Source organism: Coregonus clupeaformis, chromosome 36 (assembly GCF_020615455.1).
Source record: "Coregonus clupeaformis isolate EN_2021a chromosome 36, ASM2061545v1, whole genome shotgun sequence".
Lineage (NCBI taxonomy): Eukaryota > Metazoa > Chordata > Actinopteri > Salmoniformes > Salmonidae > Coregonus > Coregonus clupeaformis.
In genome coordinates, this window is record NC_059227.1 from 19,910,462 (window position 1) to 19,937,286 (window position 26,825).

General features: G+C 45.6%; 1 protein-coding gene across 1 annotated transcript in view; it reads left to right on the top strand.

Moving 5' to 3' along the window:
- aig1 (androgen-induced 1 (H. sapiens)) overlaps window positions 1-26,606 on the top strand; it is a 48,494-nt gene extending 21,888 nt beyond the window's left edge. The window contains exons 3-6 of the mRNA XM_041866052.2: window positions 2,735-2,836; window positions 19,777-19,892; window positions 23,659-23,822; window positions 25,797-26,606. Of these exons, the coding sequence (XP_041721986.1) occupies window positions 2,735-2,836; window positions 19,777-19,892; window positions 23,659-23,822; window positions 25,797-25,831 (417 nt within the window). The 3' untranslated portion in view covers window positions 25,832-26,606. The remainder of the gene's footprint in view (window positions 1-2,734; window positions 2,837-19,776; window positions 19,893-23,658; window positions 23,823-25,796) is intronic.
- The last annotated feature ends 219 nt before the right edge of the window (window positions 26,607-26,825 follow it).

Consider the following 26,825-nt stretch of genomic DNA (forward strand, 5'->3'; position numbering starts at 1 on the left):
CTTCTTCCAACGGTCACTGACCAACGTAGGAAGAATAGAGGCGTGCGCCTTCAGCAGTAACACTCCAAATGGATGGCTCAGAAATAAAAAATCATACATTTTAACAGGTAGGCTAAATTACCTTGTTACAGAATGCCATTGAAGAAATTTGCAAATCTATATGTGAAAACACTGCTACTACTGCAACATGTTAACACCATCTTTTCACATGACACTATTTCACCACCACAGGTGAACTTGCAATTCCATATGTGAAAGTTATATTTTCAAACGCAGATGTTTCTTACATGTGAAACTGCAAATTATATTTTCATGTGATTAATTTTCACAATTTCACATATGAACTTGCAATTCCACAAAGAAAGATTAACAAGTGAAACCGCAAATTTCACATGAGGTGAAAACATGTTTTTCTTCTCACGTGAAAAGAGTGTTGACATGTGAACTCTAAATTTAACACGTGAAATTTAAGCTCAACATGTGAAAACCGCTATTTCACATGTGAAAATGCGATTTCACATGTGTTTTTTTTAAAGAATAGGCTGTAATACATGAGTCATCAGAGAAGCAGAGCAGCGAGAGAGAGAACACACGCTGCTCCTTAGGTGTCCTCTTAAAAACCAGGGACCAGTTGCTAGCGTCATCGTCACAGAGCAGTGCAGGCTGCTATATGATAAGCCACTTGGCACCAGCCCCTGTCTGAGAGTTGGCCATGCAGTTCAGTTTACACACAACACAATGGATGTCATTAGCGTCGCGGCTAATGCCGGGAAAACGAGCTCCAGTCGATGGTGATGCTTGGTAATGATAATATACGTGTATCTTTAGACTGTGTATGCTCTAGTGTGTGTGTGTGTGTGTGTGTGTGTGTGTATTCTCCCTGAATTGGTCGGGTATGAATGCATCCCTGGCAGGGTCGAGCGCACCTCTTCATTCTTCCCACCTCGCCACACGATGAAAGAGGAGAGTGTTCCATCAGGGCACAATATCGGGGGCATCTCACATGCATCCGTCTGAAGCGCAGATGGTAGGCCAGGTAATTCCATCCCCCTAACTGGGCTGTGGATGGTTTGGCTCCTGGACAGGCCTGAAGGCCCCTGACGGGGCCAGGTGTGGTTTCCCTACGGGCCCGATGACATGGAGCCCATGCAGCTAAAAAGGCTGAGGGTGTGGAAATGTGAAATGTCTAAATAAACTACCTGTCTCAGACCGAGTCCATTTACTCGCACTCTGCACCTTGGAGAGGAAATAAGAAATGCTGTTTCTCGCTTTCGAGGGGCTTTAATAAGCTGCTCCCTCAGAGTCAATGCTCTCCATTCAGCAGGCCTGCCTGCCGTGGCCTTGTAACGCAGCATGTTTATTTGGCTACATTTGGCCATCGGAAACTTACTGGAAAAAGTAGATCCAGCTAAATACTGTGAGAATACGAAGCAAAACAGGATTCTGTCACATCGCTAATCGAGGTTGATTAATGCAAATAGGTTGGGTAGTTCGGTATGGTCAGTAGAAGTTAGAACTGTCTGGATCAAAGAGATTACGGGCAGAACTGGAATTCGTTCACCGAGGAAGCTGCTCCACTCCATGGAGCTGGAACTTCAAATAGCCCCTTTCAAAGCCTGTACACTTGACAATAACATGCTTGTTTTTGCAGTGCGTTTGATCTCCTCTACAAGCTTACTACTGTCCTTCCTACAGGGGGCATACAGGGCTTGTGGAGAAGCGTCGGGATAAGAGACAAGGAGCGGAGAAGAAGTCAGCTCTTAGGGATTAATTATGGTATGCTGATATGAAAACATTAGCCTCAGAACTGTCGCTTCGCTTCACCTCACGGCGGCATGGTGGGCTTAGCTAGCTCGCCTCGTTGTTAGTCTGAGAGTGCCAGGCAGCCTGCCTTTGAAGGAGGAATGGATAGAGGAGATAGCTAGTGCTCAGGTCAGAGGCTGATATCTCTGTGCTCCAAGACTGTCCTCAGAGGAACAGACTGTGGGGGCGGCTGGGTCAAGCTCAACCCGGGCCAGGTCAGGCCAATTAGGAAACCTCAGGGAGAGACAGGGAAGAGAAGGGCCACAACAGAACCAGGGGATTTCCTAGGTATATAAGGACCTGAGGTATACTGCGTATCCAGAGGGTGTAAATCGGGGGTGAGACAGGGAGGTTACAAATAGACCATTGCATTGCCATTCAAATTACGGACATATTTATCTTGTCTGAAAAATATGACATGATAATATAATATGAAGACCTAGATTTGAAAACATAATTTACCATACTTAGATAATTTTTTCATCTCCCCTTTGGATAGGTTGAACTATATTTTCTTGGCATAACATGGGCAGCATGTAAACATTCATGGTTATTTGACCCCCTGGGCCCATAGCTTCTCCTGGCTCTCTCTGTGACACAGGGTGATATATGACAGGGCATACATAGCTGGATGGTGTGTCCTATGACATGGCTCAAGGTGTTGTACGTTTGGGTGTGTAATGGTATGTCTGTCACATATTTATAGACTACCACAACCTCACATTGTGCAATATTCCAACCTAGTATTTCCAGCACAAAACATTAACTTGCAACAAATATATCTATGCCAAGTGCAGTGAAGTTTAACTTTGAATTAGTCCTATGTCTCCTATGTCCTCACTATATATCCTATGTCCTCACTATGTCTCCTATGTCCTCACTATGTATCCTATGTCCTCACTATGTCGCCTATGTCCCTGTCTCTCTGCAGTTTGTGGTGACCATGTTCTGGGCCCTGTACTTGTATGACAGAGACCTGGTGTACCCCAGACTGCTGGACAACTTCATACCCCAGTGGCTCAACCACGGCATGGTGAGTACTGTCTGTCTACTATACTGTTCCCAGACCTGTCATAGCATTACTCTGTTACATTATTCAGTATGGCTAGTACAGGGTGTCTAAAAAGAGCAAGAATAAGATAATGGTTGTGCCATGTTGTCCCATTTTTGTAAAAAATTCATACATTTTTGCCCAAAAGACAAATGTTATTTAGTCCCAAAGATAAATGTTATTTCACCTACCACACTTCTATGTGGTCATATCTGTCATTTAACAAAATCATTTATCACAGTTAATACGAACATTTACTCCAGTTGAGGTATTTATTATAGACCATAAGCATTTTCCCATCTCTATTTAAGAACCCACTCAGTAAATACATAGACATTTGAGAGCATATCTGGAGCCCCAGACATTAGTCACAGTGGACAATGGGCAGCTAATGGTGCCTAAACGCTTCCTATAATAGCAGACAAGTAGCGAGGCACATTTTGTTCCCCTCAATAACCTTCTCTATGGTTATATTGACGTCAGCAGTCAAAACAATGGGAAGAGGTTGTTCAACTGCTGATATCAATCAGGTGGAACTGAAGCCCTCCTGCTGGCACAATTACATGATAGGCTTGTTATTCTAGCAGGTGAGACTGGTGAATGATGGCTGTGTTCGGTGTGTGTGTGTGTGCGCGCTGCATGTCTTTTGGGTCCACAATCACATCCCATTCCTACAACAAGAATCAAGCCTCCAGCTGTGTGCATAGACAGTGTATGTAAGGTAAATAAGTCTCAATGGATGTCTTGATGGATGCGACATAATGTAGTAGTCTGTGTCATGGCTAGCAACCAATAATAGTACACAGACTGGTTGCTATGTAACAATAACTGTTCACAAAGACTCTGTAAGCAATAATACATTCTGTGTAAGCAATTTGGGTTTAAGTGTATGTAAATGTCCAAAGCATTACAGATGATGATATTAATTGGTGTTTAATGGGCCGTACTACCGAATATCAGCATATATTTTTCAGTCAAACCTTGGAATAAAGCCTTGTTTAGATTGTAACTATGGATATGCAATCTTTCCATTCAGTGGGGATCACGTGAGAGATAAATCGCATCATTTTCTAGCGCCGCTATGCAAAAGTGCCGGTCTCATATCCTCAAGCTTATTACCCTGAACCATATCCACAGCAGTCAGGAGTGTTGTTTGTTGTGTGTGTTGGAATCTGTGTTGCTATGGTCAATTCAAGTCCCAATTGCTCGGATCAAACACAAACAGATCAAGACTCTTATGAGTTTACAAATCAGGACGAGATGTTACCCAGCGCCTCAACAATCATGTTGGTCCACATGATTGTTCAACCCAGAACAGACACACTCACAGAGAGTGGCCTGGCCTCCAGTCCTGCTACATTTACATTTTAGTCATTTAGCAGACGCTCTTATCCAGAGCGACTTACAGTTAGTGAGTGCATACATTTTTTCATACTGGCCCCCCGTGGGAAACGAACCCACAACCCTGGCGTTGCAAGCGCCATGCTCTACCAACTGAGCTACACAGGGCCATGTTGCTAAGGGCCGACCCCAGGAAAAAACCACAACGGGTCCAACAGCTGAAAACAATTCATGATATGCAAACCTTCCAGATATGTGAGCGCTGAGCACTGGACTGGTGACAACTGCAGCAGCAGAGTTACTCCATAATAAATATTTTGCCACATTCCATGGTACTGCATTTGTTTGTTTACCCCCGCTGCCACGGCAACTGTCTCCCGCTCCCTTTTGTGTGAGGAGGGAGTGACCGGACCCTGTTACTGTTTGGCAGCAGGGCCTGGCCCGTGACTGCTATTACAGTTCACTACAGAGCAAGAGAGCCTGGCCTAGTTCAGCCCTATATATCTATCTCCTCATCACACTGCATATCACAGGGCTGCTGGTTGAAGATTCAAATATGCAGGCAGCAGGAAGTAACAGAGGAGAGGAAGGCAGGCGAAAGGTATTTTGCACCCTGTCTACCACACAATGAAGCCTTGATTCACACAGAGTGATGCAGGGGAGAGAGGTGTTGATAGAAACCTAGTCACACCTTTCCCTCAGCGTGGGAGATATGACAGACCATCCTCACACAGTCCCTGACACAGTATACTGCAGCACACAGACCTAGAAATAACGTTATTCAGGGAATGCACAAAGAGAAGACAGTCATGTTTTATAGACTCTGTAAGGAGTGTTCTGATTACTATGCTGTTGGTACAGCATGTAGTACTGTCAAAATGATATCCCACTGAATGCCCTAGTAACGTTCTGTTAATTTATGCAGAATATCCCCCCCCCCTGAATATTAATTTCAAGTTCACGAAGTAAAGAGAGACGTGACTTCAAAAGTGTGCCATGGAAAGTGTAAATCTGCCATCAAGAGATTTGCCTTCAAGAAGATACACAAAGGCAGAGAAAATAAACCAGTGTGAATTCTGGAGCATTTGTCACCAAAGCGAGAATAGACGGAACAGTTTTCCTCAGCACATGTTTTGATGTTGTCAAACCCCGGTGCTGCATGTTTGGCAAGCTTAACAGGCCTCCCTTAATGTGGCTGTGACAATTAGGGCAGAGTCACTTCATCGCCACTTAAACAGTTAGGCGTTGCGCGTTCTCTGTGAGAGTTCCAACGATCCGCCAGGAGGCAGTTTACCTGCGTCAAACTCGCTTCGACAATAATCCACATCTTCACTATGTAATTAGTGGGCTGCCGAGAGAGGGCTGTCTCTGGACTGTAATGTTAATGCCAGACATCTCTCACCACGAACAGTCCAGGTTCAAAGCAGCTCAACGCACATCAATGCTGCAAGTAAACATCTTACATTTACCCAGAGGGATACGTATGTAGGGAAGGTGCCAGCTGGCTATCAATGTCCTGGTTCACAATAACAATGAGAGACAGAAACCGACAAAACAAGTGGAAGATTGAGAGAAACAGACAAGTTGGAGGTATTCTATTCTTGTTGGGCCCCTGTGGTGTTCGAAGGAAGCCTCTCTCTCCCGCTCTCTCTCTGTCAGGACAGCCTTATATTTCATTCAGCAGGTCAGTTCAGGGGACGTTTAAATGACACTGTGCCTTGAGATGAACCTCATTGTGTGCTGGGGCCTTTATGACTGATTATACCCCCTACGTCTCAGCCAGGCCTTTAGTGGCGCTGCCAAGTGTAAAGCCAGGGGACAATTTGATACACCACAGCACCCTTTCCACAAGAGCAGCCCTCTGATTCCCCCACATCAACTATTCATGTCCCTTCTCTTTTACTTTGGTATGTTCCCTCTCTATCTTCCTTTGTCATGTGTATTTATTTACCTAAAGTGGAAATGTATTTGGATTATTTTTAAGTGTTCATCACAGATGGTTGTACCAATAATGATTGTAACAATATCACCTCCTCATAGAGCCCCACAATGGAGGTGTCATAATACCCATAAAACGTAGCGGTCAAACAGGGAAATGGTTCCAATCGTTTCTCCAGCATTCATAGGGGATTTTAGAAACACTTAAAATAAGGGCTGTGCTTCGTGTAGGCTTACCCTGGCGTGACATTTTGATAACCATGTAAATCTATCTCAGACAAGGTTACTTTTATCAATATATTCGGCTCTATTTACTCTCAGAATCCGAAAATGCTAATTAGCATCAAAGTAGACGTCATGGCCTCCCGAGTGGCGTAGTGGTCTAAGGCACTGCATTGCAGTGCTAGCCACTAGAGATCCTGGTTAGAGTCCAGGCTCTGTCGCAGCCGGCCGCGACCGGGAGACCCATTGGGCGGTGCAGAATTGGCCCAGCGTCGTCCAAGTTAGGGGAGGGTTTGGCCAGCAGGGATGTTCTTGTCCCATCGCGCACTAGCGACTCCTGTGGCGGGCTGGGCGCAGTGCTCGCTGACACGGCCGCCAGGTGTACGGTGTTTCCTCCGACACATTGGTGCGGCTGGCTTCCGGGTTAAGTGGGCATTGTGTCAAGAAGCAGTGCGGCTTGGCAGGGTCGTGTTTCAGAGGACGCACGGCTCTCAACCTTCGCCTCTCCCGAGTCCGTACCAGAGTTGCAGCGATGGGACAAGACTGTAACTACCAATTGGATACCATGAAATTGGGGAGAAAAAGGGGTATAAAAAAAAAAAGTAGACATCATGCAAGACTACAAATCCCTGCAAGCTCCTGCATGTCATTTCTAGCTGACACCTTTGCTAACAGGTATTGTGTTCATTTAAAACTTGCACAAGACAGTTCACAGAATTGTACATTTAAAGAAATATCCACTTTAGCAGCTAATTAGCATTGAATTTTGGCAGGGTAAATACAGGGAATATACTGATAAAAGTCACCATGTCCTAGAGAGATTTACACAGTTATCAAAATGTCACACCAGGGTAAGCCTACACGAAACACAGTCCTTATTTTAAGTGCTTCTAAAATCCTTATGGGAAAAATGAGTGGTGGAAAAATGATTGGAACCATTTCCTTCTTTGACCGCTAGGTTTTATGGGTATTATGACTCATACTGTGGTACTCTATTCCCAACTGTGTATCTCTATATACAATATAATGCTATATTTTCTCCCTGACTCTGTCTCTTAGTTTTGAAGTTAGTACAGTGTCTTACAGAGAGCGACTGGACTGAAGAGGCTGTAAACTCTGCAGACTGCCCTCCTAAACTGTCTCTGAACTGTTTGTGGCGTTTCAGTCCAATTCCTTGTGCTGGATTTGCGGGCAGTCATTAAGAGTGGAAAATAGCAGTGCCCACAGACAAATGTGGAATGGGCCCTTTGCAGAGGAGAAGATTGTCTCTAACTGTAAGCTCCTGCTGTGACTTTGGGGTTTGTTTAGATTGTGGGACGGTGGAGATGGCCATTTAAAGTAACAGTCTTTACAGTCCCTACTGGAACTCTTGTGAAAGTAGAGGTCTCTGTCAGTATGGCTGCAATCGATCAACGTCCTCTCCAGTATACTGCTGGGATGATTGCGGCTTCCAATGCACTCTAATGGTGTCCACATTCTTGATAATGACATGTTTGGTTTACCAACATCTGAGGAGCTACATCTCTGGAGTTAACACACAGTCTAAGTTCAACCAATGGTATTACCCAGACCAAGGAGAAGACACTTGTACTATAAGAAACATATGTGTTTGTGTAAGTCGACTGTTTTCAGAACTCTTATGCACTTCTCATTCCATACTGTACATTTGGATCCAGAGATGTTTTTGGCGCAGCCTCAAGAACGCAAGCACAGACGAGACGAACACCCCATCCATAATGAGAAAGACGTAGCTAGGCGTAGCCCAGTGTCAACCAGACTCTACCATTGTTACAGCACTGCAGCTCCCACTTAAATCATTCCGTTAAAGGCAAGACTCAAGTTCTAAACTCTGTGGTGCTTCCTATGTCTTGGACTGATAAAACATCACAGGTACAGTCCAGGTAAGAGATAGGTGGCTGTAATAAGATTGCCCCCTGGTGGGCATTGCCCAGGTAGCTACCTGGGACATGGCTACATGAATGAAAGTTTATTGGCTTACATGATACCGTTTTATTGCAGGTATCAAAGGCAATTGTGGGTCCTCCTACATTTTGACCTTGACATAATTTCGACCTGTTATAGGGCCTAGTGTTCCCCACATTATCTGATGGCTAGACCAATCACTCAGGGCAGTCCCACTGAATTCCCTATGTAATATCATAATGTAGATAGGTAACTCTTCTTTGGGGAGTTCTTATATACGATGTTCGGTGTGACCGAGATGGCAGCACAGCAATGTATCTCTCTGGATAGAAGTCTAGTAGTCCCAGTGGAGGTATTAAAGGTAGCTGGGTGCAATCATTGTGCTTTAGTATACACCAGGGTACTTGAGAATGCATAACACTGTCCTATAACCTGACTGAGCATGTCTGTAACTGGTCCACTCTATGGAAACAACCAACCCCAAACCACACTCACCTCAGCTTGCTTGATCTTCCACTGCTTGTTGATGTTTTCTCTGCCTGCCATTATACAGTCATGTAAGTGTTAACTTTTACACGCTAACTACCTGCAGCCTTCTAGAAAAACTGGAAAGTGACAGATGGGATCGGCTGTTATTACTGGCAGGTGTCCAATATCTCACTAAGGACATACTGTACCTTAGTCTTATGTAAGACCTGCTCAGTTGGGGCTGATATGGCAGAGGGAGGAGAAGACAAGTGAAGAATAAGAGAAAGGCAGGCAGACGTTCTTATATGACTCAGCTCCCCTGTGTTCTTCCAGAGAACACAATGGGTCAGTTTCATTTTGACTAATGCCCAGTAAGGACAGTTGGTCAAAACAACTAATTGTGATTGGCTCGAGGCTATAGTGATGACAACACAAGGTCAGAGGTGCCATCTATGTATTGAGGGGCCTGTGGTCTATAACCCTACCACTCTAGAGGGTGACCTTCACCCCCTTGCACTTTCTATTTCATCCCTCCATCCCAGTGCTGGCCTCTGCTAACTGGCCTGTCCTGTCCTCAGGGTTAGGTCAAAGGTCATGGCCTCAGCTGGCATGAAGAGTTAAGCACATCATCACTACCCAGCGTGCCCACGGTAGCGCTGAGCAGCCCTGCCAGGCAGGGAGCCAGCAGAACAGCCCTAACAGTGGTGCCAGGAGTATTCATCCACGACGGCCTGTCATAACATGATAATCACATCAAGAATGCCAGCAGAACCCAGTGTTCTGCTCCCATACAGTGCAATCATTCTCCTTCCTAATGGGAGACATTACACAGAAACCCAATCCCCAGTGGGAGAACCAAACGGCTGTGCTGCTGCTCTAGCGTCACAGGATAGCTTTCATTTCTTCACGCTGATGATGCTTTACCGAATTAGATGTTGAGGCGAAGTCAAATGCAGTCATTTTTCAGTGCATAAGGAGGGAGAGATTGTTGCTTGTTTAATTTGTATAACACAGGACATCTTAAACTCTGCTCTGTTGTAAGTCATCATAACAGAAGCCTCTGTGTACTGTTTGTCATGCCTCGGACAATATCCTTCAAGATTCTGCCAAGAAGTGCATGTCATAAAAAAAATAAGATCTCCTCCCTCCACCCCCAATAACGTCCTATCCCTCCACAGAGAAACCCACCCCACCTGAAATGTACATTAGGATAAGCCTAGCTTCTCAAGCTGAAGGAAAACAATGCCTCTCTCGAAAGTCTCCCTGTTTAGATCCTCTTCCTGGGAAGGCCAATAAAACCAAGAGGAGCCTATAAAACATAGTGTAACATTTTTCACGGAGACCTCGTGGGGCTGCCATGAACTGTTCTTTATATCACAAACATATTGTGGAGGGGAAAAAGGAGGGAGGGGATGGGGAAATGTAGCAGAGGAGTGCAGAAAAAAAATAACCTGGCATCATTAGCTACTCAGCAGTAAGCCTCTCCCCGTAAACTTTGACTTGCTTATTTGGTTTAAGAGACGTTGGCCGTCGCTCAAACGTTTTCACATCTGCTGAAATGTGTTTGGTTCAGGGTTCCAGAAATGGGTTTCGGAGTGCAGATGAGCCTGGCCGCGAAACCAAGTAGGCGGCCAATTTCACCGGGCGTCAGGAGGTTTTAAGAGTGTTCTCTGTCTGCTACAGTTACACTGAAAGAGTTGCGCATCCCAACAGACTTGTTAAAATAGCAGGTGAACTGCAAATGCGCACAGCTGATGTGTCTGGATGGTAGTCAGTCAAACAGACGAGCATGTTGTTGTTCGATGCATGAAGAAGCTTTTTAATATAGCCCATCAGACACAAGTGTGATGCCACTATTAGAGATCCATCTGATACTCTGAGAAATAATATACATCATTATGGGACCTCCATTTATTAAAATGGAGCTAATTAGCTGATATGAAAGTATAAAAGTAATTCCTTAATGTGATCACAGAGGGGCCATTCTAATGAGGGAGGTCCACTCTTAGCCCTATCGTACAAGAGAACATAACATGGGGTCTGTGTTTGGCTCTGCTGGGTATTTTTGGAAGAGGCCCTGTGAGTGTCAGCACTGTCCCAGCCTGCATGTTAGGGGGCAGAGGCAGGGAGGTGACAGGTGTTCATGGTTGACAGGTGTCCAGCTGACAGCTCCTCCTCGGGAGGCCCGTGAGCCGTGGGGCCTCTCTACCCCAGCTCTCATCACCTCTGGCCTGGCCACTGCCTATGGAGCCTCAGCCTGTCCTGTCACGGACACACACACAGTGGTGATGAGCTGAAGAGGCTCGTAGGGGGCACAGAGCTGCTCCCCCTGCCACCCCGACTGCAGGGCCCTCATCAGAGACACCTCCTGTAGTGTCAGAGTGGATAATCGATATTTGAGTGTGTTTGATGTTTTTTAAACCTTCGGGCAAGAAAGTGAGCGATTACAAGATGATGAGGGCTGTGGACATCTGCAGACTCAGCTGAAACCGACTAGCTCCTGACTGACCTTATTTAAGTGAAAACAGAGAAGCAACTCATTGTTAAACACTTTAATGCAGTGCTCTCAGAGCCCTGTCTGCCGTGCAAATGCTTACTGTGGGGGAACATTTTGAGGGGAGATTTTGCTGAAAATAATCTGATTCTACCTTGCTGCTTGGGCCAGCTGTGTGTGAAGTGGGAGAACAGATGTGCACTGTGTCTGAGCGAGACAGATTCAGTTAGCCGGAGAGAACCAACCCAGCTTCTCCAACAACCCAGGGAGGGAAGGAAAGAGATAGAGAGAGAGCGAGAGAGAGAGAGAGAGAGAGAGAGAGACAGAGAGAGACAGAGAGAGACAGAGAGAGAAAAAAAGAGAGAGGTGGAGAGTGAAGATAGAGAAAGAGTGAGAGAGAGAGAACACGAGTGTTCAATGGTATTGATTCTCCACCAGAAAAACAATCCTTTCCCGTTTAAAGTGTGCTCTGCACTGCTATTTCCTTCTGGTTTGCAGACTGCTGGGGGATTACTTAAAAAAGGTCAATAATTGCAGGTCCATTTTTCTGGACGCTAATATTTCAGGGCAGTTTGAGGCGCAGTGGTGTACAATATCATGATTGAGTCGCCGACCACGTTGAGCCTGGAAAAGTTACTAGGTTAAGTTCCCCAGTTCAAACCCTGTCATTAAAACGGGTGCATAGCTGGCTCACTAGCTCATCCTTGACAACTGGGAAAATATTTACTCATCTCAAGTCTGTGAATGGTGGCCGTTTCACAGCTTGCTTTTTTTGCCCATTGTTCCCAAAGCCGGTGTAAAGCTTATTGCGTGAGTAAGTCGGTTAGAGAAACACAATTTGTTATTACGTTGAATTACAAAGTCCTTTAGTGTGTCTCTCTGCTTTAGCAGTACATTTCCAAACATCTGTGAGCATGCGTTCACACCCCTGTTGGTGAGATGGCAGCAGGTGAGGTGTGATGCAGCCGCGCATTCAACGCCGAGCGTTGGCTCCTCAACGCATAATACGATTGTGAAGTCTTGACACTTCGCTTTCTCACATAAACAGTAATTTCTCATCTGCTTCTTGGCATTTTCGGAGCACAGTAAGGCCTGCTCCTCTCTTCCTCTCTCTTTTTTTCTCCCCAGTATTTGTGTTTGACATGGCCTATCCTGTTTTAGCCCTGGACCACTTGAGTGAATTGCGCTTATTTTGTAAGAGGGGATTTTCCACAGACAGTACTGGCATCCAGACCACAGGTCACTGAGAGCTCCTCAATCTGGTGGTCAGAGAGAGAGTGAGAGACACAGAGACCATCATATTAGATTAATGTGGGGGGCCACAAAACAAGGCTAAAATAAAACATGGTGTCATTTGAAATCCTGGATACAGACTTGGGGGCGGGGGTTGAAAAATGCACTGACCGGCCATATCAATTGATTTCCACCCCGTCCGGACTGAGAGGAGCTGAAAGGAGAGGAGCAGGGACACAAACCGAACAGGCTCTCCTTATCAGCCTTGGTGTTTGCGGTATAATGGGAATGAGCATACCCCTGAAGGTATTTGCTAGAGATTGTGTTGCTGACAGGGGAAGAGGGGCTATGGGGTCATGTGAGCCCTCTGTTGACTGGGAGCTGCTGAGAGTGTGTTGCGTGGGTTGGCGGAGGGTGGGCAGGTGGTGGAGGGCGGCTGGAGGGAGCAGTGTGGGGGGAACAGCGTGGGGAGGGGGGAGTGAACTCTACACCCGACCTTGGGAGGGAGCGCTATTTCCGTCACAGTATACCCTCTGGGAGCCCTTCACCAGTCCAACAGGCATCCCATCCCGTCCACTGCAGCAAAATAACTCTGGTGTCCACAATCCCACAATGCCCTGATGGCAGAACACACACAAACACATACACGGCCTGGCCAGGCAGGGAGGGAGGGAACAAGGCGACAAGGGGACAAGGGGGAGAGCTCATGACACTAAGTACACAGGGTGAAACAAGTGACTTAAGCATGTCAGGCATCTTGTCCCTGATTAGAAAGGGAACTGAGAGCCCAGTCAATAATTAATGCTCTTATCTATACGTGACAGAGGACGTGGAGGGGAGGGTCACTCTCACCTCCCAGTGTCAGCTAACCTACTGAAGGTTCACTCACCATAGGGGGGTAAGAAAAGCCACCGTGTCCCCAGTGTTTGCAGTGTTTGTACATACAGTCGTGGTCAAAAGTTTTGAGAATGACACAAGTATTGGTCTTCACAAAGTTTGCTGCTTCAGTGTTATGAGATATTTTTGTCAGATGTTACTATGGTATACTGAAGTATAATTACAAGCATTCCATAATGTCAAAGGCTTTTATTGACAATTACATTAAGTTTATGCAAAGAGTCAATATTTGCAGTGTTGACCCTTCTTTTTCAAGACCTCTGCAATCCGCCCTGGCATGCTGTCAATTAACTTCTGGGCCACATCCTGACTGATGGCAGCCCACTCTTGCATAATCAATGCTTGGAGTTTGTCAGAATTTGTGGGGTTTTGTTTGTCCACCCGCCTCTTGAGGATCAACCACAAGTTCTCAATGGGATTAAGGTCTGGGGAGTTTCCTGGCCATGGACCCAAAATGTCAATGTTTTGTTCCCCGAGCCACTTAGTTATCACTTTTGCCTTATGGCAAGGTGCTCCATCATGCTGGAAAAGGCATTGGTCATCACCAAACAGTTCTTGGATGGTTCGGAGAAGTTGCTCTCGGAGGATGTGTTGGTTTCCATTCTTTATTCATGGCTGTGTTCTTAGGCAAAATTGTGAGTGAGCCCACTCCCTTGGCTGAGAAGCAACCCCACACATGAATGGTCTCAGGATGCTTTACTGTTGGCATGACACAGGACTGATGGTAGCGCTCACCTTGTCTTCTCCGGACAAGGTGTTTTCCGGATGCCCCAAACAATCGGAAAGGGGATTCATCAGAGAAAATGACTTTACCCCAGTCCTCAGCAGTCCAATCCCTGTACCTTTTGCAGAATATCAGTCTGTCCCTGATGTTTTTCCTGGAGAGAAGTGGCTTCTTTGCTGCCCTTCTTGACACCAGGCCATCCTCCAAATGTCTTCGCCTCACTGTGTGTGCAGATGCACTCACACCTGCCTGCTGCCATTCCTGAGCAAGCTCTGCACAGGTGGTGCCCCGATCACGCAGCTGAATCAACTTTAGGAGATGGTCCTTGCGCTTGCTGGACTTTCTTGGGCGCCCTGACGCCTTCTTCACAACAATTGAACCTCTCTCCTTGAAGTTCTTGATTATCCGATAAATGGTTGATTTAGGTGCAATCTTACTAGCAGCAATATCCTTGCCTGTGAAGCCCTTTTTGTGCAAAGCAATGATGACGGCACGTTCAATCAGCATGACAGAGTGATCTCCAGCCTTGTCCTCGTCAACACTCTCACCTGTGTTAATGAGAGAATCACTGACATGATGGCAGCTGGTCCTTTTGTGGCAGGGCTGAAATGCAGTGGAAATGTTTTTTGGGGATTAAGTTCATTTTCATGGCAAAGGGGGACTTTATAATAATAATAATAATAATATGCCATTTAGCAGACGCTTTTATCCAAAGCGACTTACAGTCATGCGTGCATACATTTTTGTGTATGGGTGGTCCCGGGGATCGAACCCACTACCTTGGCGTTACAAGCGCCGTGCTCTACCAGCTGAGCTACAGAGGACCACCTTTACAATTAATTGCAATTCATCTGATCACTCTTCATGACATTCTGGAGTATATGCAAATTGCCATCATCAAAACTGAGGCAGCAGACTTTGTGAAAATGTGTATTTGTGTCATTCTCAAAACTTTTGACCACGACTGTACTTACGTTCTCTTTGTCACTTAGAGTTGTTGCCACAAGCACAGAAATCAAGTGCCTCAGCTGATATTGCACCAATTAGATTCATCACTCTACCTTAACATGGCTGTCTATTTAGTCAATCAGGTTCTGCACACACATTCTCTGATGGCTGCTGCGCGCAAGCTATGCACTGGTGTTGCTGGTGGAACGTTATTGCTGTAACATGCTTTACCTGCCATGAATGTCTGTTTTCTGCTTTCCCACCACCCACCCCAGACTCCCTGTTTGCGCTCTGCTTTTGTTTCGGTCAGGGGGATTTGTACAGCGTACCTTGCTCACTGCCTGTAATTATTATTATCTTAACATGATGCATGCTCTGACAGTGAGCTACCCCGAAGGAGCAGAGCCCAACACCAAGACTAATGCATTGCATGCATTGTAATCTTTTTCAAATAAATGGTTAAACAAATATGTGGCGTTTCCTGTCTGAACCAGTTCACTTGTGTATGGATAGTCTAATGTAACTGAATCAGTCGTGACATAAATGGAAAGGCAGGAGTCTTTGTGGCTTTAGAAATGAAGCTTTCTCTTATTGTCTATTTATTTGTTCTCTGGCTGTCCATTGTGAGTGATGGCTATGGTAATTACGAAACTTTGCATAACATACACTCGGAGGTCCTCAAAATATGTCCCCAGCACTTGGATAGCAGTAGCAGACAACAATGACAATAGAAGTACCAGTAGCTGAGGCCTCGCACTCCTGACCGCAGGGTGTTGGGTTCAAATCCCAACCAGGCTACAGCTGTGAAAGCCTTGTGTGATGAATTTCACCCTAATTGCTCTGTGGGGAAATTGAGAGCCTAAGTAGCTTCCAGAGTATCTTCACTGTGGACTAGGGCATCTGCCAAGCAACATGTTCAATGGAAATCATAGACCTCTCCATTGCATGAATTAATAAGCATTGTCAGGAAGCATGAGACCAAAGCTCATCATGGACAGAGTTTTCATATGGCAAGTCAAAATAGATTAAGTGTGAGTGAGTATTGGCGGGGAGGGTTGTTCTTGGAGCCTGTTAAAACCCACTTCCTTCACTGGCCTGAGTCTGTTGTGGGAGAACTCTTCTCAGCAGTGCTAACTAAACTCTCTCTACCCTCCCTGGACCACTCCACTTAATCCTGCTTGGCCCTTCGGTGATGGCCATTAGTGCTCAAGTAAACCCATACTGTAAATCTAGAGGTTATTCTTGCCTCAGCGTTTAGAAAAACTATGTTTGAAAAAGTGTCCATGTCTCCGTGCCTGCGCGTTTATATTAGAGAAGAAGGAGATTGAGATAGATCAAAAGCAAGTGAGAGGGAAAGACAGATAGATAAGCGAGCGTGACTTTGACTCTGACACAAACCATGCACAGCACAGCACGCTCTCCTTGGGAACATTTACAGATCCAGGAGAGCAGAGAAGAGCAGTGGAAGAGCTCTCTCTCCTGACAGAGAGTATGTAATGTCTCCGAGGAGATGAGGGACTTCTTACCTCATTTGCACTTCCAGCAGCTGCATGGAACTACCGTGCGTCAAGGTTCCCTCTCAGGCTATAGCACAGGAGAGATCTATGGATGTGTCTATCTCCCCCACAACGACACGATCAATCCTCTAGTGTCTTTCTAACAGTCAACGGTTAGAGATTTAAGTTTAAGTTTCAAAGATGTATTTTCACATGCACAGGATACAGCAGGTGTTAAACAGCACAGTGAAACGCTTACTTGCGAGCTCTTTCCCAACAATGCAGAATCAAAGTAATGATAAAGGAAAAAAACACATGAGAAATACGAGAGAAGAAAATACAATAAAAAACAGGAGAATGCAAGTTATATACAGGTCAGTGCCAGTACTATGATTCCAATGTACAGGGGTACTGGAGTGATTGAGGTAGGTATGTACATGTACACAGGGATAAAAGTGACTAGTAGCAGGATAAATACCAATGGTAATAATAATCACTATAGCAGCAGCGTATGTTGTGAGTGGGTGTTTGCATGGTGATGAGTGTGAGTGTATGTGTGTGGCGTCAGTAGTGAGTGTGTGAGCGTGGGTGCATGTGTGTGTGTGACTGTGTGTATGCGTGTGGGAGAAGAGTGTTAGTGTAGATGTGTGGCTTAGTGGGTAGAGATCTGTGGATGAGCATAGAGTCAGTGGGTAGTTGAAACACTGCTTGCCTGAGGTGGCTGGTTGAAAGATTTAGGGTGTGTCACTTTCATGATTATCATTAACACAATATGAAATTCTATTGTTCATCTCCAAGATCAACAGTCAGTTTCTCTTAATCGTCTTGTCGTACCAACAACAAATTACACAGTCTAGTTTACGAAAATGCATACAGATGTCCCCAGTCTCACTAAAAAAATTGAGGTAGTCTAGAAAGGTAGGGTAATGTAGATTAACTTTGAAATGTGGCAAATACAGCATGTGTCCACCATCTGATGGTGATGCTCTGATATGTTGTTAGATAGATATGCCATTATGAGAGCCTGGTAGGAGGGGAGTGTGTCTGTGTGGTGTGTGTGTGTGAATGAGAGAGAGAGTGGCCAGCTGTGAGGAGCTACTCATCATTTTGAATGAGGTCCTAAGGAACACACTGTACATCATTACGGCATGAGGATACTCACTGTGACTGGGTTAGCCTCAATCTACACCCTACCCGTTGTGTGTATGTGTGTGTGTGTGTGTGTGTGTGTGTGTGTGTGTGTGTGTGTGTGTTTATGTTTGTGTGTGTGTGTGTGTGTGTGTTTGTGTGTTTGTGTGTGTGTGTGTCGTGAGTGCAATTCAGTAGTGTTTAGGGAGCTTCATTTGTGTGACCAGGACATGGTACAATAGGTTCCGTTCTGCTGTAGTGTGGTGAGAGGGCAGTAAGGGGTTTGTAATAACAGTTAGTGGCACATTAATGAGGAGTTGGGGGTAAACCACCGTTTCTGGGCAGAGCCGTGTAATGCCAACATGTCAGGTATTTAATAACAGATTAGATTGGAACGTGGCTCATTGATAGTCATTGTTATGATGTAGCGTACAGAACATTGGGTCAACTGAGGCTAGACTGGAATGGGAGGAGACTCTTCTGTAGGTCTGAATGTAAGAAGGCTGCCATCTGGTGACTGGTGTAAGAAATGCATACATGGAAAGGCCAGTGTCCTCCATTTAGATTTTAATGGGATATGTACCATTGGAGCACTGTAAGCTTTGTTTTAACGTCCTAGCTTATAGGCCTACATGCCACTGACCAAAGCACAGTTAATGGCATTCTCACCACATGGTTACATGGGCCTAGTAGCCACTTCCATTCACACTTTTGAATTAACAGAAAACGACCAAATATTATTTAATTTTTGGATGAACCACACATTAATATGGTATTATGAACCCAGGCCACTTCTAGCCCACTCAGTGGAAGTGTATGTTCAGGGAGCTGATTTCGATTTCAATTAGCACAGGAGAGATGTCTCTCAACTGTGACCCTCTACACCCCCACCAATGGCTAGGGCACCTTTAAAGATACTGTCATTAGCTTCCATTAGCAATTAGTCACATGCAACATTTCCTCCACGGCCACCCAACCTGTGTCTTTGTCAATGCCAGCCTGGTTTTCATTCGGTTTCTGCTTGATACCAAGTTATTTGGTATGACAATGATACAGTAATTGGCTGAAGCAGAAACAGCTAGAAACAAGGTTAACTGAAGTATACTGCACTGTACAAAATAGCCAGTTACCATGGCTTCTACCTGTTTCAATATACTCTCAAACTTCCCACTTCGTCCATTTCTAATCAGCCGTGCACAGACACCCAGACACACACACGTTACGTAATGGTTCTATTCCTGACAGAGCGCAGGTGGTCTATAAGAACAGCAGGTGAGTCATGAGCACATTGATTAAAGAGAGGGAGTTGATCGTCAGGGAGCTGTCGCGTTCCACCGCTGGCATCACTCATTGTGTGTGTGCGGTAGGGGCGACAGTGTGGGCTCTAACGGGCCCCAGCAGTCTGCTGTTTCAGCTAGGTGAAATAACATGGTAAAAAATAGCAGCACACACACACCACGAAATATTAAAGGGTGTTAAAAGTTAATGTTGTCTCTCTGCCTACCCTTCTGCAAACACATCTGTTACACGCTGGAGCATCCTTAGCAGCACACTCTAAAAAAGATCTGATCCTTTGAGCACATTGGAAAAAAACAGGCGCCACATCCCAAGCCAAAGCAAGCAGATTACTGAATTATTGAAAGTCACAACAGTAAAATGTCAGCGAGGTCCGTCAGAGAGAGAACATAAGAGGAGAGCAGTGGGGATTTTAATCATAAGACACTCACTCTGGAGAGTAGAGCACTCGTCTCTACACAGCAGCATCACACGTCATCTGTTTAATGTCTCCCACACACGGCTCTATAAAAAAAACGTTATTACTCTTTTATGACCCTGCGCTCAATGTCCCAGACTGACAGAGCTTCTAGACTCCCACTGTTTACATGAACCTATCTACAGGCTGTCTGTCTGAGTACCTCATCATAACATTCTCTCTCTCTCTCTCTCTCTCTCTCTCTCTCTCTCTGCTGTAAAGCCATACTGTGTGTTACTAATGTATCATGTCTCAATTGTTGTCACTGAGCCTGGCACCGACAGGCACCGTGTCGCTAATACTAACTAGCTATCTGTGCGTGGCTAACGAGTGTTCTCTCTGTGTTCTCTGCACCAGCACACCACCGTCCTCCCTTTCATCATCATTGAGATGAGGACCACGCACCACCAGTATCCCAGCAGGCCTTGTGGACTGATAGCTGTGTGCAGCTTTGCCGTGGGATACGTTCTATGGTAAGAGCCCTTTTCCTCCAACAATGACAGGCTGGACTCTTCCTCGGTCTGTGTTGCTAATTGATAAGAGAACATAAAAGGCGCATTCACACTGCACCTTAGCCCTGGGCTAAGGGAGATTTAAGCGAGTGTTCACACTTGCGCATTTTAAAGTGGGCTAGCACTAACCTTAGCCCAGGGCTAGCTGGCCCTGATCCGGAGCAGGGTTAGTACCGACTTTTCGGATTTAGCCCCAGATCAAACACGGTGCCAATATAGCCAGTGTGAAACAGGGTTAAGAACAACGCCTAGAATGCTTACTGTCCAATCACAAAAGCTGCAATGTCACTTAATTTACATATGCTTGTGATGCCTGTAATGTGTTCTGCATGTTATTTTGATAAGGAAATTCATACTATTTCATCCTTCCTCCTGAGGACAAAAATCAAAACACTTTCATCCATGCAAAAGTTTGGTTGCTATGTCTAACAAAAATGGTTGCTGTGCAGCAGGCTTCTCACTTGGCCAACTAAAGCTAAAACCTCTACAGCTGGAAGGGCAGCAAACGCTCCATTTGTCTGTTTTCATAGCTTTTCTATTTACATTTAATTGGTTATATCCATGATAATAATATTGTTGCATGAATTTAAGGGGTGCAACAAGTATAGCCTCTTACAAGTCACGCCTGAAAATGTGTTAATGAGCCACAACAATACCATGCATCCGCAAAAGTTTTTTGGTGCTCCAAAATTACAGTATGATACTGTATTTTGTGGGGTGGTACTGAATTACAGTAAATTGCTGGCAGCACACTATCCAGTATATTGAATGTTCCAGAACGTGGCTATAAGGTGAATGCACCAATTTGTAAGTCGCTCTGGATAAGAGCGTCTGCTAAATGAAGTAAATGTAAATGTAAATTACTGTAGATTTACAGGACAAATATTAAAAAATACGGTATGGTGCTGCATTCTGTGGGGTACAGCATTCTCACTAATAGGGTGCAACAAATATAGCCTCTTTTAAGGCACACCTGTAAAAGCTTAGCCCAGGTTTAACAAATGCTTGTGTGAACACAGGCTAAACTAGCCCAGGGCTTGTCTAGCCTGGGGCTAAGATAGCCGGGGGCTCAGAACAATGCAGTGTGAAAAGGCCTAAAATGTTATTGTCCATTTCCACTTGGGGCCATTAAAACATGCTCTTGAAAACAGGCATAAGACACATATAAGAACATACTGTACAGAACAGAGAAATCATCACAGCAACATCACAGTATAAATATTGTGTACTGTGTGTCCTGATGATGAATGTGACTGATCTGTGTGGCTGATGAGAAGACAGGGACGTCCAGCCACCCCGCCCCTCCCCACTGCCTCTCCAGGCCCGTAGGTCTGGCAGCTAGCTCCATTCCCACGTTTCTCATGGCTCTGTCCCTCCACGCCCTCATGATGGATGGCCTTCTCCTTGCATGATAACACACAGTCTCTCCAAATCTGCTGCAGATAAAACAACCTCTAACCCTCCTCTATCAGTCGAGAAAAAGAGAAAGAAAGAGAGAGAGGGGGATCTGTCTCTGGTCTGGCAGAGAGGCCTGCCTTGTGACAACACCAACACCAGAGAACCAGACCCTAGTCCTGAGCACGGCAGATTTAATGCTCACAGAGGAGAGGAGAGGCTGGGAACCGAAGGAACCCTCTACTGCAGCCGCAGCTAACCAGTGCCGACAGCAAGGAGAAGGGGGTTTGTCAGACCCACCTGAAGTGTAGGAGCCTCACGGCAACAAACACCTCTCTTCATTTTAATCCCTGGCTAGGATTAAGAGGATTATATCCCCACACGTCTCACAGGGTCAGGGAATCTATCTCCTTTCCCTCGGCGGGAGAGGAAAAGTGCTGGAGTTGGGTAAATCCGTAGGATGTCTGCACAGGAGGCTGGTGGCACCTTAATTGGGGAAGATCGCCTCGTGGTAATGGCTGGAGCAGAATCAGGGGAATGGTATCAAATACATCCAACACATGGTTTCCATGTGTTTGATGCCATTCCATTTGCTCCGTTCCAGCCATTATTATGAGCCGTCCTCCCCTCAGCAGCCTCCACTGGCTGCCTTACATAGGGATTCCCAGCCAGGGAGTTACAGAGAGAGAGGGGGATAGACAGAGAGAGGGAAAGAGAAAGATGTCAAGTAGGACGAGTTAAGCTTCAGTGGCAGACATGTCTGATCTGTGTACAGTCTGTCAGACACCATCACTCATACAGACATATGTAGGCTCAATCATTTGGATTGTCAAAAAATTGTAAACTGAGGAATGCTAGGTTACTAAAATTAACATTGAATGTAGGGATTTCCCCTGAATCCATAGAGTCATAGTCTAAAATCCCTGTGGTTACGAATGAATAATACAGTACATAATAAATTAGGGTAGAGGTCAACGGATGTAACAACTGATGTAACTGTTAGATGAACTACCTTGTTTGCCCCCACATGTGCAACTTGAAGACATAAAACTGCCATTCAACTAATTGCCCAATTATTGAATTCAGCTAATTGAAGCAATTACATTATTCACCGTCTTACTGACGCCCAACAGCTTCCGTCTGTGGACTCAAGTATGTGTAATCACTTCTTATTAGTGGGATCAGCTGTATTGTGCAGCAGCCTCGGGCCAGGGTAAGGGCCAGTCCAGTCTCACCTTGAGTGATTGCTTTGGAATCAGTGGGCTAAGGAGAGGCTGTGAGTGGGCCAGCTGACGCACTGGACTCTGTCGCCTTTCACTAATTTGCCCTTGTCCAGTACTGTATGCTCTCTCTCTCTCCCTGAGACCTCTCCTAGCAGTGCCTCTCTCCCTGAGATCTCTCCTAGCAGTGTCTCTCTCCCTGAGACCTCTCCTAGCAGTGTCTCTCTCCCTGAGACCTCTCCTAGCAGTGTCTCTCTCCCTGAGACCTCTCCTAGCAGTGTCTCTCTCCCTGAGACCTCTCCTAGCAGTGTCTCTCTCTCTGAGACCTCTCCTAGCAGTGTCTTTCTCCCTGAGACCTCTCCTAGCAGTGTCTATCTCCCTAAGACCTCTCCTAGCAGTGTATCTCTCTCTCTCACCTCCCCTGGCAGTGTCACTCTCTCTCTCTCTCCCCCTGAGCTTCCCTAGCTGTGTCTCTCTCTCAGACCTCCCCTGGCAGTGGCACTCTCTCTCTCTCTCCCCCTGAGACCTCCCCTGGCAGTGGCATTCTCTCTCTCTCTCTCCCCCTGAGACCTCCCCTGGCAGTGTATCTCTCTCAGACCTCCCCGGGCAGTGGCTCTCTCATCTGAGGGCATGTTACCTCAATCCACTGTCAATGATGGTCCTTCTAATGTCCTCTACCACTGTACTGTATCAGTACTACTGTATGTTCAAAAGTATAGCATTAAATGTACTGTATGATCTGATCTTACATCCATTTCAGTGGTTCAGCCTAGTTTAGGGCAGGTACGTTTTTATAATAATCTCACTATTAAAAATGTTTAATCTGGATTCCTACAGTAGGACAACCATGGGGGTGTGTTGTCTGTCAGACATTCAATGGACCAGACTGACTTTATGAAAGGGATGTGGCTGGATACTGTAGAAGGCAGACAGCAAAAGTGACACAGACAGTGGGTGTATGGCAGCAACAAAGGATCTCTACTTTGGCCATATTTGAGCCTCTATTGATACAGACAGGTGGCTGTAATATAAAAGTATAAACTCTGCACTCTCTTTCTTTCCTTATATCTTAGTCCTCTATCTCACCCCTACCTCCCTCTCTCTCCTGTCAGGATGTGCTGGGTGCACCATGTGACCGGTGTGTGGGTCTACCCCCTGTTGGAGCAGATCAGTCCCCTGGCGAAGGTGGCCTTCTTCTCCTGCCTCGCTGTCCTGATTAACATCTACTATGTCCTGGGAGAGATCCTCAACAGCTACATCTGGGACTGCTCCAAATGTAAGCCCTCAACACGTCTGGCAGCCACTTGTGTGTGAGAGTGGGAGTGGGAGTGTGTGTGTGTGTGTGTGTGTGTGTGTGTGTGTGAAGCGGAATAGCATGTTAAGGGCCTATACTGGCACAAATCCCTCCACAGAATCCCTGTGATTTCAGAACCTCTATTAGTTCTTGCACTCACACCAGCACTCACCCACACACACAAGTGCAAACGAGTGCATAATGTGTACACAAACTAACACATTTACTCACACACACACTGCACATACACTCACACACCTACACACTTGAGCTAACACACACACACATTCCTGTTACTATTTGCATTAATAGTGCGGGCTGGGAGGTCTGTGGGAGTAGTGCTACCTGCGGCGCTGAGTAACAGATGGGAAATGAGAGGAGAGAAGAAGAGTAGACTACAGCTAGCAGACACCAAATCCCTCCATCCCTCCTCCTCCCACCTGTTTGACACTGACCCAAAAATCAGCACAACCATTTCAATTCCTATCACAAACTTCTACATCCTTCGATCTGCTCACTATTCCCTCAACACTCTATCCATTCAAATGTCTCTTCTCCCCACCGGTCTCCTCTTCTCCTTTCTTTTCCCTCTCTCCTCTCTTTTCTCTCGACTCTCTCCAATCCTCTCCCCCTCACCCATGTCCTCTCCTCTTTCTCCCTCCTCTCTTTTCTTTCCAATCCCTTCTTCCTCTAGCCCATCCTCTCCTCTTTCTCCCTCCTCTCTTTTCTTTCCAATCCCTTCTTCCTCTAGCCCATCCTCTCCTCTTTCTCCCTCCTCTCTTTTCTTTCCAATCCCTTCTTCCTCTAGCCCATCCTCTCCTCTTTCTCCCTCCTCTCTTTTCTTTCCAATCCCTTCTTCCTCTAGCCCATCCTCTCCTCTTTCTCCCTCCTCTCTTTTCTTTCCAATCCCTTCTTCCTCTAGCCCATCCTCTCCTCTTTCTCCCTCCTCTCTTTTCTTTCCAATCCCTTCTTCCTCTAGCCCATCCTCTCCTCTTTCTCCCTCCTCTCTTTTCTTTCCAATCCCTTCTTCCTCTAGCCCATCCTCTCCTCTTTCTCCCTCCTCTCTTTTCTTTCCAATCCCTTCTTCCTCTAGCCCATCCTCTCCTCTTTCTCCCTCCTCTCTTTTCTTTCCAATCCCTTCTTCCTCTAGCCCATCCTCTCCTCTTTCTCCCTCCTCTCTTTTCTTTCCAATCCCTTCTTCCTCTAGCCCATCCTCTCCTCTTTCTCCCTCCTCTCTTTTCTTTCCAATCCCTTCTTCCTCTAGCCCATCCTCTCCTCTTTCTCCCTCCTCTCTTTTCTTTCCAATCCCTTCTTCCTCTAGCCCATCCTCTCCTCTTTCTCCCTCCTCTCTTTTCTTTCCAATCCCTTCTTCCTCTAGCCCATCCTCTCCTCTTTCTCCCTCCTCTCTTTTCTTTCCAATCCCTTCTTCCTCTAGCCCATCCTCTCCTCTTTCTCCCTCCTCTCTTTTCTTTCCAATCCCTTCTTCCTCTAGCCCATCCTCTCCTCTTTCTCCCTCCTCTCTTTTCTTTCCAATCCCTTCTTCCTCTAGCCCATCCTCTCCTCTTTCTCCCTCCTCTCTTTTCTTTCCAATCCCTTCTTCCTCTAGCCCATCCTCTCCTCTTTCTTCCTCTTCCTCTCCCACTTCACTTCCCTGGTTTAGTCCTGCTGTGATTTAATTCATTTCTCTCTCCCACAGCTCCTTCCCTCAGAGCTCATGTTCCCATCTCACCGCTCCAACATAACCTCAATATGCCCAAATGAGACATTGATGATAGATATATAAAGGCCAATTGGTCAGCTATGAATGTTCAATTGGCTTTTCATTTTGGAAGGAGTGGATATAAAGTGCTATTTGCAACTGTTCATACAACTTCATATTCCCCTCAACACCACTGATTTGAGTTATGCATGATTGAACAAGAGAAAACCGTGCATTGATATTTCTCTGTCTTCCAGGTGTTCTAGACACAGACAAGGCTAAAGCAGACTGAAGGCCAACACAGAGTGGGAACCTTGCCATCCAGTCAAGACCCAGTCCTCACTGGGCTGCCGCATAGACAGGCCCAATCCCGACCCGGACAGCAGAATAACAACGACTGTGTAAATAAATTATGGAAAAATATGTGGGAATATGATCCGATTTATTTCTGTTTTGAAAATAACATTTTTGGCTTTTACATCTGTGTAAAAGAGGAGTCCTCCTCTTGAAATTGTTGAGACTGAAGCTAAGAACTGAGACGCCTGTTTTCTGTCAATGACAATGTGGGATATGAATTCACCACCTTGCTATGGACTGGAGGTATTACTATGACACTACATTTACCCACATATTAGTATTTAATCATCCTGTTCATCCATCTCAAAGACTCAAGTATTATCTGAACACGGAGCATACTGTATTAATGGAATGAATTTACTGCTATTGTATTAATGGAATTAACTTACTGCTACAGGTATGATATTTATCTTAAGATGCTTAGGCACGCCAGCAGAGTTAGCAAAAGCCATGTATTCAAATTATCTTTTTTTTTCTTTTCACTGGAGAGCTTTCCAGCGAGGGCATCTCCTACAGTGGCATGAATGACAGACTTTTCCTGGATGTGTAGTGTCTAACAGCTATACCACAGAATGTTATTTTCTAGGACAGCCAGACTGTGAGCTCCGCTGCTCGAAAATACCCTTTCTTGTTTTTATGCTTTTGTAAAAAGGGATGACCGCATTTGAAGTGTATGGTCTTTCAATAAAAAGTTACGTTATTTAGAGCGAGTCAGAGGTGTCATGGATGTGTGTGTCAGCCAGCGTCTCACTACAGCTCTTCTCTTCACAGACTCACATAACACTAAATTCCATGGGAATGACGGCCCACCCATTCAATTAAAAAGAAAAATCACCACACGTATGATTTAATGTTTGCCCTATATTTTCACTGGCAATTTCTGCCTGGCTTTTTCAGACGCAGACTCTGTCCAAACATAACAATTCCTT